We start from the raw sequence: 13,056 nt of genomic DNA, 5'->3' as shown, positions 1-13,056 counted from the left end.
GGTTCGTGTATCCGCCTGGGAGCCAATCAGAGGCCCAAGCTAGAAAGGGGCGGAACCTGACCCGCTTAGCTTGCACCTCCACGGCCGCTGTCATCCCCGCTGTCTCCGCCGCTTCTGCCTCTTCCCCGCTGAGACGATGACCGTGGGCAGGTCTGCAGGAGCCTCCGGCGGCGCTCAGTGGAGCCGTCAGGTGAGCGGGGAAAAAGAAGGGGAGTGATCGTGTCTGCGCCCCGGAAAGAAATCCCGAAGAGAGGAAACTGTTTGAAGTTGCCTTGGAGACAGACGGCAAGGGCGTGTCACAGGGGCGTGGGATTAAAATGGGCAGTGTTTACGGAGGCGGACTCTTATCTCCGGGACCTGAACCCCTTGAACCCTTACGTCAGGCTCTTCATAGAACCATAGACATGGCCCCCAGTTTCCGCTTATCCTCTCAACCGCCCCAGGACTAATAGCACGATTGTTGTCTCCATTTTGTAGAAGAGAAAAATGAGGCACAGAGAGATTAAGAAATTTGCCCCCAAATTCATAGAGACAAAGTAAATTGGCGGTCGCTTAGGGGTTAGGGAATGAGGAGGGTTAGGGAAAATAGGGAGTGACTGCTAAATGGAATGGAGTCTTTGGGGGGTTATTAAAATTGATTGTGGTGATGGTTGCACAACTCTGAGTATACTGAAACCCAATGAATTGTACACTTGTATGAATTGTATAGTAGGTGCGAATTATATCAATAAAGTCGTTTTTTAAAAAAGGAATTTTCCTAAAATCACACGCTCTTTAGTAGCAGAGCGAGGGCTAGAGCACATACATACCTTTGACTCAGAATCCAGTGTTCTTTTCAGTATTAGAGCTGGACCCAGTTCAACCATCACCAAGTGTCACTTGGAGGCCTGCAGCGGCCCGTCCCAACTGGTTTCCAGCCGCAACCAACCAGTCACCCTGTGCGGTCCCATCATGGCCCCGGCCTGCTTCTTTCAGGATATCTCTTGCTACTATCCTCCAAGCACACTGGCCCTCTTTCTACCTCTCCAGAAGTCCAAAATTTTGTCCCTGCCTCAAGGCCTTTGTATTTGCTTTTCTTCGAGCCCCAAACCCTCTTACCCTAGATCTTTAGCAAGGCTGAAGTTTTTCTCACCAATCAGGTGTCAGTCTAAAAGTCCTCCACAGTGAGAAAGTACAAATCATCCAGGACTGGGAAAGTAAAACTCAGACTGTAATAGACCCAGATGAGGCCAGCAGCAAGATCAGCAGAAATCGGTATTTCTCACAGGGCCACACTGTACCTGCAAAACGACTAATACCCCATACTTCTAAATGATTATGCTTACTTATCAATTACTTACTCAGCCCTACTTTGCTCTTGTCACCTTTTGAATAAAAATTGCTCATTCATCCACTTACTAAACTGTGCCCTCTTTATGACAGCATCCATCCATCCTTGCTTCCCCTAACCCTCCTCAGAATCATTCAGGACCAGCCAACCCTAGAAAAAGCCCCCACCCCGCGCCAAGTTCCCTATACTTTCCCATGGTATGCTGTAGCAAATTAATAAACCTAGTTCTGATTACAGGTACATTCCTAGTGGTCTTTATCTGACAGGCTTTTATCAACAGAAAAGCGTCCCATAGCCACTCCATCACTCTATAATCTCACAGTTTCATGGCTTTTATTGAATTTGTTACCATCTTACATTATCTTTCTCCCTTCACTAGGATGTAAGCCTCGTGAGAGTAGGGACCTTGTTTGTCTTGTTCGCAGCCTAATACTCAATGCACATTAGGCACCCAATAAATGTTTTCTGAATGAATGGAGTATTTAAGCCCAGTTGGATTTCCCACTTTCTAGGACTCTTTCAGCTAGACCACACTGTCTCCTGTTAATTACTCATTCCTAGTAACAGGGTAGGAATTAGCTAGAATATGAGGAAAGCAGAGGTATAGACAAGGGAAGCAGGAAAAGGAAGATGGGCAACAAGTAGGTAAAACCCAAGTAGGGCAGGTCCCAGAGTGTGGCCAAAGTTACAGGTAGGATTCCTGGAGAGCAGGGGTGCATGGTGAAGGTAGGTTCTCCATAAATGCTCACCGGACTGCATGAACCAACTTCAGCTCTCTGTTTCCCTTTCCCGCCCTTCAACCAAGCACACCTCATATACCAATATGTGAAATTTCTTTAAAGCAAGGAACACATTTTTCTTTGTCCCCCACCCCAGTCCCTAATGTATACTTATTTAAAATGAAATTAGTAGTTAAGTTTTTAAATCACAGCTTGACCCACAGTCTATTTCATTTCAGATATTTCCTCCCAAATCCTCCTCAGACACAGAGGCAGAAGAGGAGCTGTGTGGGGATGGGCTGGTTTTGCCCAGGGCTGGCAAACTCAGTGAGTTCATCAGCCCAGAGGAGGAGACAGATTCTACTTCTGACTCAACTGCGAGTTTTTACGAGACCCTGCAGGCACTAAGGCAGAAAGGCAGGTGGTGCCTGTTGGAATCCCTTTATCTGTCTGACCCAGACAGTGATGAAAGCCTCTCTGAAGATGATGAGGACCTGGAGAGTTTCTTCCAAGACAAAGGCAGGGGGAAGCTGCAGGTGCAGTCCCCCCCGTCTCCGAGGTAAGGCAGTGCAGTTCAACAGCTGCCTCACTGCACAACTCTGCCCAAGTCACATCATGACTCTGGGCCTCATCTTCCTCCTCAGTAAAACAAAGACCACTCCTGTAAGTGCCACCTACCCAGGCTTCAGCCCAGAATCAGCCAAACGTGTTCTGATTCCTACCCAGCAGTCCTGAATCACTTTGGGTAACCTTGAGTCACCTGAAGGTTTGGAATCAATTAAAGAGATGCCTTTCCCAAATATACTACCTCCCTGAGAATGGCAACAAGGTTCATTTCCCTTGGCCAAGCCCTGCTATATGCACATATACTTTATCTCATTTAATATTTACTTTCTCCTCCCAATCACCCTGTAAGTAGATACTATTTTTGCCATTCTACAATGATGAAGAAATTGAGGTTCCAAGAGAACCTTGCTCAAGGTCACACAGCTGGTAATTGTTTGAAGCAAGATTGGAACCTGGGCCTGACTCTAAAGGCTTCCTGTGCACCACTGCACTCTTCTCTCTACCGAATGAAAATATTAAGAGTGCAAAGTGGCAATTCTTGGGTCCATTCTAAGGAGAGACTTTCTACTAGGGCTGCTAGGATGGCCTGTGGGAAGGAGAGAAGCCTGGTTGAGAAAGGCGCAGGCCTAGAGGCCTGTGGGGCTGCAATGTGAGGCTGAGAAACTAACTGTGACCTGCCGGAAGGGAGGGGGAAGGAGGAGGATCTTGGAGGAGCCAAGCCTCCTGGCCCCCCTGTGCTCCACGCACAGAGCTGCTCTCTCCCCGCAGGTGTGGCTCCATGAGGCGCTGCAGCTCCTTGAGCAACCTGCCCTCCGATCTTCCCAAGGCTCAGCCTCAGCCACCCTCCAGCTCCAGGCCTCTCTCCCAGCACAGAAGCATCAGCTCCTGGGCATCATCCATCACCGTCCCTCAGCCGTTCCGCATGACGCTGCGCGAGGCCAGGAAGAAGGCCCAGTGGCTGGCCTCGCCTGCCTCCTTTGAGCATGAGAGGCAGCAGGCCCAGAAGCAGGGCCAGGAGGAGGCCGAGTGCCACCGGCAGTTCCGGGCACAGCCTGTGCCTGCGCACGTCTACCTGCCCCTCTACCAGGAGATCATGGAGCGCAACGAGGCACGCAGGCAGGCAGGGATCCAGAAGAGGAAGGAGCTGCTCCTCTCTTCCTTGAAGCCCTTCAGCTTCCTGGGGAAGGACGAGCAGCGAAAGAAAGCCATTCAACAGAGGGACCTGGTCGCCACAGCTAAGGCCAAAGTCCCCAAGCAGAAGGCCACCAGGAGGATCCCCAAGTCCATTCTGGAGCCAGCCCTCGGGGACAAACTCCAGGGTAAAGACATCCTTGCCTCCGGCCTGCCTCCTGCCTGGGGGTACCAAGCGGTGCTGTGGGGATTTAGTCGGGCTCAGGGGTCACCCTGGCTCAGAGATGGGCTGTTCGGGCGGACCCGCTAGAGGCCTTGCTCAGTGCAGGCCACGGGGTAGGGTTGGGTCTGCCCGTACAATGGGGGCGCCTAGTTGGGAGAGGAGTAGGAGGCCCCGGGTTCATCCTGTTGACCTCACCTGGCTCAGTGAGTGGATACGAAGGCCTCTGTGGCAGCATGGGTGCCAGAGCAGAGAACCACTCAGAGACATCTGAGTACCAGCCTAGGCCAGCACCACCACTAGCCAGCTGCCCCGAGGAAAGCCCCCCACATCCTCTGAGGTACTCATTTCAAGACGCATAGCTCAGTTAAAGGACTCTGGCTTTATTCGCTCATTCCATAGCATGTGCCACGTCCCAGGCGTGAATAAATAGATGTGGAGTTTGCGGACATGGGAGGGAGACAGACAGCTAATTACAAATGTGATAAGTCACTTGCAGGAGTTAAAGGGGGAAGCCTAGGGGTCCAATGTCACCTATAACAGAGGGACCTGACTTAGAGTGTGGTGAGCGGTGGGAACAGTTAGGGAAAGTCCCGAGGGAAAGTGAACGCTGACCCTGAAGGAGGAGCCATGGTGAATTCAATGAAGAGGGAAGAAGAGTGTACCAGGCAAAGATAATAGCATGGAGGTAAGAAAGCTGAGCACATTCAAGGCATGGAAAGGTAGAGGGGAGACAGAAGAGGAGCGGGGGGCGGGACAGACAGGCACAGGCCAGACCTCGGGCCTTGTAGGCCATGGGAGGGAGTTTGGACTTCATCCCAAGGGCAGGGGGAGCCACTGAAGGGTTTTAAGTAGGGTGGCTCATGATCAGATACGAAGTTCAGAAAGCTCACTCTGCTGTGGAGATAATTATAGGGGGACGGGCAAGTCCAGAGGGATGTTGATCTGTAGGAGCCTATTTCAGTGATTCAACTGAGAAATTATGAAACTAGTAGCAGGGAGGATGAAAAGAGGCTGGACCAGAGAGAGGTTAAAGAGGAGGAGGCGGCAGGACTGATGAGCGAGGAGGAGGTGAGAACAATGTGGGCAGTGGGCTTGGGCAGTTGGGTGGACGGTGGGGCCCCTGCCTGAGAAGGGAGACCTGGGAGAGGAGCAGGTGACTGGCCCATCCCTCCTGCTCCATCTCTGAAGAAGGAACTGTAGAAAGTGCTCAGTAAGTGTAAATGGTAGCTGCTTCTGCAGCCTGATTGGCACACAGCAGTGATGTCCTAGTCAGCATTCATTAAGGCACTCTCCAGGAAAAAAAAGGAAGTTGATTTGCAGTGTTTGCCGTTTTCATGGTATAAATACTCCTATCCTGGCCAATTTCAAGCTTTCCAGACGATGCCAACTAGCTCGGAAAATTCCTGAAAAGTTAATGCTGAGTTCCAGCACACTAACTGCGAGTGTTTAAGAGGGAAAGCTCACCACACCTTTTGGTTTGAGGCTTGGTCCCTTCTCACCCCTCGCTGCCCTGACTTCTTCTCCACAGAAGCTGAGCTCTTGAGGAAAATTCGCATCCAGATGAGAGCCCTGGACATGCTCCAGATGGCCTCCTCCCCCATCACTTCCTCCAGTGGCCGGGCTGACTCACAGCCTCGAATAGCCACCCGGACCTGGGAGGAGAAGCTTGGGTTTCTGCACACTGACTTTGGATTCCAGCCTCGGGTGAATCCTGCCGTCCCTGACTATGAAGAACTTTACAAGGCCTTCCAGAAAAGAGCTGCCAAGAGAAGAGACACCCAGGAGGTGACTCGCAACAAGCCCTTCTTGCTGAGAACCGCCAGTCTGCGTTGTACTCCTCGGCCCTGTGATGCTGCCGCCTCTGAAGGGAGGAGGGTGAGAGCCCAGGCCACTGCAGGAGGGTCAGGGCTGAGGCCCTAAACACAGGAGGGGCCAGGTCTCAATGGAAGGCACTTCTCATGACACTTTTCTATCTTAATTTTTTTAAAACACCGGCTCAGCTGTAAGCAGATCCACGGTTCCTAAAAATTTAAGACCACAAGAATACTTCCCTTCCTTCCCTCTCTGTAGAGGGATTTTGCAGAAATAAGTGCAAACAAGTCTGGAAGGCAGGGAGTTGGGGTCAATTGCCATGTCCCAATACCAATTCCAAAGAACTCTTCTCATTTAATTAAAAACCTTGGGATTGGTATCCAAGTCTTGGCCCTGTTTAACTAAACTCAAGATCTCATTACCCTTGCCTTAATCCCAAGAAAGAACTGAAGATTCTGACTAGTCCTCCGCTGAAATCGATTCCTAGTTAAGATAGAAACTAATTGCACATGCTGTCCTACCAATATTAGCCTTCATTTCTTCTAGGAATCTCCACAGCCACCCGGCACACCCCTACCAAGGAGTCGTTCTCTGAGTGGCCTTGCTTCCCTTTCTGCCAACACCCTCCCCGTGCACATCACAGACGCCACCAGGAAGAGGGAATCTGCAGTCAGGTGAGTGGTCAGCCTGCATGAGACCCACAGTGCTCAGATCTTGGCCCCAATGCTGGAAAGCACTCCGCTGCTGGGCCTTCTCTCCTGTTATCAGAGAGACCGAAAGGGGTGGAAGGGGAGTCTTGATCAGGACAGGAATTCATGTGACTCTCCACACTTAGTGCTGGAGAACACTTAACCATCACTCAGCCAATATTCTTGGGGGACTTACTTTGTGCCAGGCACAGCGTTAAGGCTGGAGATACCTTATAGAACCTATAGTTTAATATCTAGTCTGAAATACAGAAAGGCAAAGAAGCAACTATCAAATCTTGTGAGTAGCACAATGATGGGGAAATGCAGGGGACCGTGTGTGGGAGGGGCACTGGGCAGCCTGGGTCTTCTGTAATAGATGCCTAAGGTGAAACCTGAAGAATGAGAAGTCAGCCAGACAAAGGCTGGAAAGAAACAAGTTTCCAAACAGAATAACATGCGTCAAGACCCACTGGTGAAAGAGGAAGGAAGCATTAGGAACAGGAATTCAGAGAAGCCTGAACCTGTGTGTGTGAGCCTGCCACAAAGAAGATGAGGCATCCATCGCATAGATTTGAGATTCTCTGAGATTCATCTTGGGGAACTATTAGAAGTCGGTTGGGAAGCAGGAGCCTCCTTATTTTTAACTCTTTAACTGACCTCTGTCCTGGTAGTCTCATCCAGCCAGCACCCCAGCAGGAGTTCCTCCGCTAGGCCTCTGAGCTGAAGTCAGCAGGAGAGGTCATGCTGTAACTGGTGGCTTAGCTCTGGGAGAGGACTGGCATCTCGGTGCCTTCCTGTGGGGCTCACAGAGGAGTACATGGAATCTACTTGGCCCTTTAAGACCCACAACAGGGATTTTAGAAATGTATTTAGCAGCCAAGGGATACTCCCTTCTTCCTCAAATTTCACAGTCAGAGTTACTAAATCAAGGCTAAATGCATCAGAATCCTGAGGTCCCACTACGATAGGTCTCATGAACCAGACGGTGGCCCACCTGCAGAGAATGTCCATATCTGCGTTCTGGCAATAGCGAGTTTGACATATTAGCAGATTAAACTGTTATACCCTCCTTCCTAATAAGTCCATTTGAATATGAACACCCTACTGCAAGAGTCTTGACTGTTTTTTCTTTTGGTAGAACTCTCCATAGTACCTTGTAGAATGATACTTGTACAAACTAAGTGCTGCAGGTTGACCCCAAATTGTGCATTGAAGGAGGCCCATTTCCAGTTCTCTGTGGAAATGCAGGTTTGTATTCCCAAAGGACCATGAACCCAGGCACCTTCCAGCCCACCATTTACAGCACAGTTGTCAAGGGCAGAGGCTTGGGAGTCAGACATCCTGGTTCTAATCTTGGCTTTTCCACTGGCATGCTGGGTAGCTTCAAGCAAGTAGTTTACCCTCCCTGAGGCTCAATCTTGTTGCCTATAAAAAGGGAGACCTACAGTCCTTACCTCACAGGGCAGCTATGAGAATTTAAGCTAATGGCTATAAAGCACTTATTGGTGCCTGTCTGCACGTGGTTCAGTGTAGGTAGCTCAGCAAATGGTAGCAATTAGTATTATTTTGTTTCCAGATGGCAAGACACCTGAGTGTAAGAATATTTTAACTCATGTTTTTCAGTTCAATTAATGAACTTCTCCTGGGGTAGAAACTCACTGTCCATAGTGCTGGGAAGGCTTCATCTGCCAGTGCATTTAATCCAGAATCTTCTTCTTTCTGAAATGCCAGTGTAGTAAATTACTCACCCATTCATAGAAAAAACCAACTGACTTTCCAGAGAGGTTACTAAGATTGCTTTTAAGTATACCCAGGTTGGTCATTTGTATTCTTTTTTTGCCTCTTCCCTTTAGACGTTCACTTGAGAAAAAGGACAAAGCAGATCAAAGTACTCAGTGGTCGGAGATGCACAAAAAGAAGTGTCAGGCGATATCTAAATCTGTGACCTTGCGTGCGAAAGCCATGGATCCCCATAAAAGCCTGGAGGAGGTGTTCAAAGCAAAGCTGAAAGAGAATCGGTCGGTGTCCTCCGTGTGTCTAAGGGATAACTATCTTGGGAGCCATTTGCCTTGAAAATGGCAAATTGGGGTTATTACAGTAGGCTCCTATAACCATAGAATCAAGGATTTTGCCAGGCACAGTTAGGAATTTATAATGTCTGTGGGAGTTATTCCACTTAACTGAAATTAAAGGTATTCCGGATTGGAAAAACCTGGAATTCATTCTAAAAATCTTGTTAATTCCAGGAACAATGACCGTAAAAGAGCAAAAGAGTATAAGAAAGAATTGGAGGAAATGAAGAAGAGAATACAAATAAGGCCCTATCTCTTCGAACAAGTTACCAAGGTAAATCTAAACCGTCATTCACTTTCTTTCTGTCTTAGATGAAAGGGCTCTTAGAAATTATGAAACAGCTTAATATCTGGGTATTAAACACTTCCTTTAGGCTCAGAAAGATTCTAAGCTTGGCTCATTTTATTACTACCATCTTTCACCAAAGTAAGTAGTGCACTGGTGAACATTGGACTGATTTCATCCAAGACTGGATTCCAAAGGCATCTATAAAGGGATATTTCACTTCCTGGGGTTTTCTCTATAGTCTAGCCTTCAGCTTGAATCAGAGTAGAGGTTAGATCCCAGGCACACAATTGACAGTTTGGCTGTGTTGGAGTATCTTTAACTTGCTAATGTCATCTCTCCTCCTGTAGTGCTGGTGCCCTGGGCACCCCCAGCCTCTACAGCTGTGGCACATTTATAGGTCTTCAGGGGTTGAGATGCTCACAAGCACTCCACAAGGCCTCTTCCAGATTTAGTGGCTTTCTGGCTGTAAGAGTCACTTTAAAATGTTCTCTAGATTCCTAGGGAAGTTGGACGCAGTTGAGATGTCCCTAAGGAAGCTCTGGGGCTACTTGAACAGTCTTAGAAAGGCCACCGTCCCAGATAGCTTTGAGCTGCATCAAGCTCTGTAGATCTCTCTCCTCTCCAGAGTTTCAAACAAAAGTTGGCATTCCCTAGTGACCTGGTTCCAAATGTTGGGCATTATCTTATAGCCAGTGCATTATTTAGGCATTTCCTGGGTCCAGTCCTCCCCAGTCCCCTACATATTACACACACACTGGACTGTCTTGGATTTACTTAGCAACTTGCATTGCTAAGTAAAAATTTCTCATAATGACGTTTGCTCTTCATGTTAGCTTTTTCCTAGTAAGCTCATTCTCAGATCTCAAAAGATCTTTCACCACTCTAGGAAAAATACAAAGTACTCTATATGACTTTGTTCTTGAACACTTAAACGTTTAAACAAAAAATAACCTTTTTCTGGTCTACATGCATACCATCCATCCTGTTAAGAATGTTACAAGTGCAGCTTATTTTCCATTTGTTATATTTCAGTATTCCTGATGATGGTTTGGTTGCTTTTAAATGTTAAAAATGTTTTTAGTCCATCTTTTTCATCTGGGTCTCACTTGGTCTTCCAAAAATCTAAATCCTTGCCTCACAAAGGTGTGGTTCCCAAAACAACAGTTGCCATCTCCTGAGAGTATTAGAAATACAGAATTGCAGGCCCCATCTGAGAACTACCTAATAAGAATCTGCATTTTAACCCGATCTTCAGGTAGTTCCTATGTACTTTAAAGCTTGAGAATAAGGCTCTAAGTAATTTTCATACAAATCTGTGTCCAGCACTACAGGGGGGTGGTGGGGTGGAAAAGCAGTATTACAAGCATACAGATTAAGCAAGCAATTTAGAATTATCTGGTAATTCAGCTACAGCAGATTAATTTCCATTCCACAGGACCTTGCCAGGAAGGAAGCAGAACAACGGTATCGAGACACCCTGAGGCACGCTGGGCTGGATGAAGACTTTGTGAGGAACAAGGGTCAGGGCAACCGGGCTTTACAATGGAAGGAGCAATCAGAAGTCCGTGATTGTCCCAGGTAATCAGAGATACTGCTGTCATCCTGCAGCTCTCAAGTTGCATCCCTAGTAACGCCACTGGGAGGAAGCTTTAGAACAGTCACTCATGTTTTGAGATCACAATCCTGTATTTATAGAATACTAATCTAGAGATCTCCAAGTAACACATTTAAATTTGGTGAGTAGTGCAGTTGTGAATAAAAATATAGCTATTGTGTATTAGGTCTAGATTCCTTCAATTTGAAACAGATCATTTTTCCAATCCCAGTCCAATGCCATCAGTCAAAAGTACTTCTACTTCAATTCTGAAGAAAAATCATGTATATTTTTACTTCCTATAAAATGATAAACTACACTCTTCGTTTACTTACTTATTGGATAAGTGAAAGTAAAAACCGTTACAGGGCCACAATAAAAGCTGTAAATATCCTGTACAATCAAAGCCTTTCTTTTCCCCTCAGCTTGGTCACCATGGCTTGTTCAAATCTAGCTTTTTTAAAAAAATAAATTATTTATTTATTTATGGCCGCGTCAGGTCTTCTTCGTTGCTGTGCGCGGGCTTTCTCTAGTTGTGGTGAGCGGGGGCTGCTCTTCATTGCTGTGCACAGGCTTCTGACTGCGGTGGCTTCTCTTGTTGCGGAGCACAGGCTCTAGGCACGTGGGCTTTAGTAGCTGTGGCTCGTGGACTGTAGAGCACAGGCTCAGTAGTTGTGGCGCACAGGCTTAGTTGCTCTGTGGCATGTGGGATCTTCCCAGACCAGGGCTCGAACCTGTGTCCCCTGCATTGGCAGGCAGAGTCTTAACCACTGTGCCACCAGGGAAGTCCCAAATCTAGCATTTTTTAAAAGCAACTCATTAGCACCACCTCCTCCATTGATATCATATAAGTCAAAGGGAGAAAAGCACAGTATTTCTATTACTCTCAATTTTGTTTTAAGTCCTAGTAGCCCTTCCCCTAATTCCTATCTCAGTTTTCCCCCTAGAAATTTGCCTTTATACCCCATACAAAATAATGATAATGTTGAAACCATGCTTAAGCCTTACACGATGCTTCCTTTGATTTAAAATTTAAAATTTTATAATTCTTTAATTTATTCTGCAGCACTCATGAAACTATGTAAACTCGGCATCAGGAATCCACGGCAGGATTTAGAAGAATCTCTAGAACAGCCTACAAGCCCCAAGAAAGAACTAGAGGAGCTGTCTTATGAATTACCAGATAATCTCAAATCATTTGGTTAATCAGTATACTTAAAACTACTGCTTTCGAATAATATCAAGCAGCTACCCTGGGGTTGAGTCAAGGCAGGCGAAACTTGGGTTTTGAGTCATGGTTGCTTTTGGAGAATGGGGGAAAGAAAAGTAGATAACAGAGAATGGTCCAAGTAAATCAAAGTGGAGAAGTTCAGGGTAGAGGGATCAGAGCTAATTAAGGGTTCTTGCTTTGTGCCTCACACTTAAGCATACAGGTACAGAAAAAAGGGCATAAGCCCAAATGCCTACAGAGGCTAGTCAGGAAACAAATGGGTCAAATGGGCTGGCTGTCAGATTAGCAGGAGATAGTGGAGACTAGAGAATATCAACCCTGATGGAATACAGGCCCAGAATTGCCAGATCAACCACATTTTCATCAGAAACCAGAAATGTGCATGTCGGCAACTAATTTAAAACTTACTGGAAATTCCCTGGCCGTCCAGTGGTTAGGACTCCACGCTTTCACTGCCAAGGGCGTGGGGTTCAATCCCTGATCGGGGAACTAAGATCCCACAAGCTGCGCAGCCCAGCCAAAAAAAAAAAAATTTATTTGGAAATAATATGTGGGAAAAACAAAACATGTTTGTATATCAGATTAGCCCATGGGGGATGACAAGTTTGCAACCCCAAACACGGGGTTTCTCAGCCTCAGCACTATTGACATTTTGGGCCAGATGAGTCTGTGTTGGGTGAGGGAGCTATACATTGTAGGATGGTTAGCAGTACCCCTGGCCTCTATTTACTAGATACCAATAGCACCCCTCTCCTCAGTTACGACAACCAAAAATGTCTCCAGATATTACGAAAAGTCCCCTGGGTGGCAAAATGTCCTTGGTTGAAAACCACTGTTCTAGTATAAAAGTAAGGCTACTGGAAGCCAAAACTGGCATTTTAAGAATACAAGTAATTGATATGAACTCAGTCTATCTAGCACAGGATAATTATGCATGTCATTAACAAATTAAGAACTATAATTACTTTATTTAAAACAGCAGTTAATTCTTTGCTGTTATCTGCTTAGAATGTGTCACTCTGTGCATGTGTGTACTATGTTAGCATGAGGTTCATTTTAATAAATTTGAAACTTCTGACAGCCATGATTTTCTAGTAGGTGATCTCTGGATACTTTTCTTCTCAGCAATAATAATGAAATAGTCTCTCTCAGTAACTCTAAAGACAGGATGATGGTAGCAAGAGTGCCTACTCTGACAGAAGAACCTTTCTCATGTTTTTTAAAGTATCTTTCTGGAAATATTCAAAAATATCTGTTATTATTGCCATTTTTCCAGACTCAAACATGGTCCTTTTGGTGATGACAAGAATGATACTCTGATAACTACCATGTGGGTTTGCTAGTTGGAGATGAAGATGCTCATGTCATCTTCCCCAAGACTTCTGAGCTCAGTTTTACC

At 46.5% G+C, this 13,056-nt stretch overlaps 1 protein-coding gene across 1 annotated transcript; it reads left to right on the top strand.

The window, feature by feature from the left end:
• Positions 1-46: 46 nt before the first annotated feature.
• On the top strand, positions 47-12,800 carry FAM161B (FAM161 centrosomal protein B). Its single transcript, XM_059914617.1, is given in 10 exon segments — positions 47-190; positions 2,289-2,608; positions 3,385-3,935; positions 5,499-5,845; positions 6,329-6,456; positions 8,325-8,489; positions 8,718-8,817; positions 10,268-10,410; positions 11,493-11,505; positions 11,507-12,800. Coding segments are annotated over 10 exon segments (1,947 nt in total). The 5' UTR covers positions 47-136; the 3' UTR covers positions 11,633-12,800.
• Positions 12,801-13,056: the final 256 nt, after the last annotated feature.

The sequence above is a fragment of the Balaenoptera ricei genome, chromosome 2, assembly GCF_028023285.1.
Source record: "Balaenoptera ricei isolate mBalRic1 chromosome 2, mBalRic1.hap2, whole genome shotgun sequence".
In the NCBI taxonomy this organism is placed as follows: Eukaryota; Metazoa; Chordata; class Mammalia; order Artiodactyla; family Balaenopteridae; genus Balaenoptera; species Balaenoptera ricei.
The sequence above is the reverse complement of the archived record's forward strand: the minus strand, read 5'-3'. Positions and strand labels throughout refer to the sequence as shown.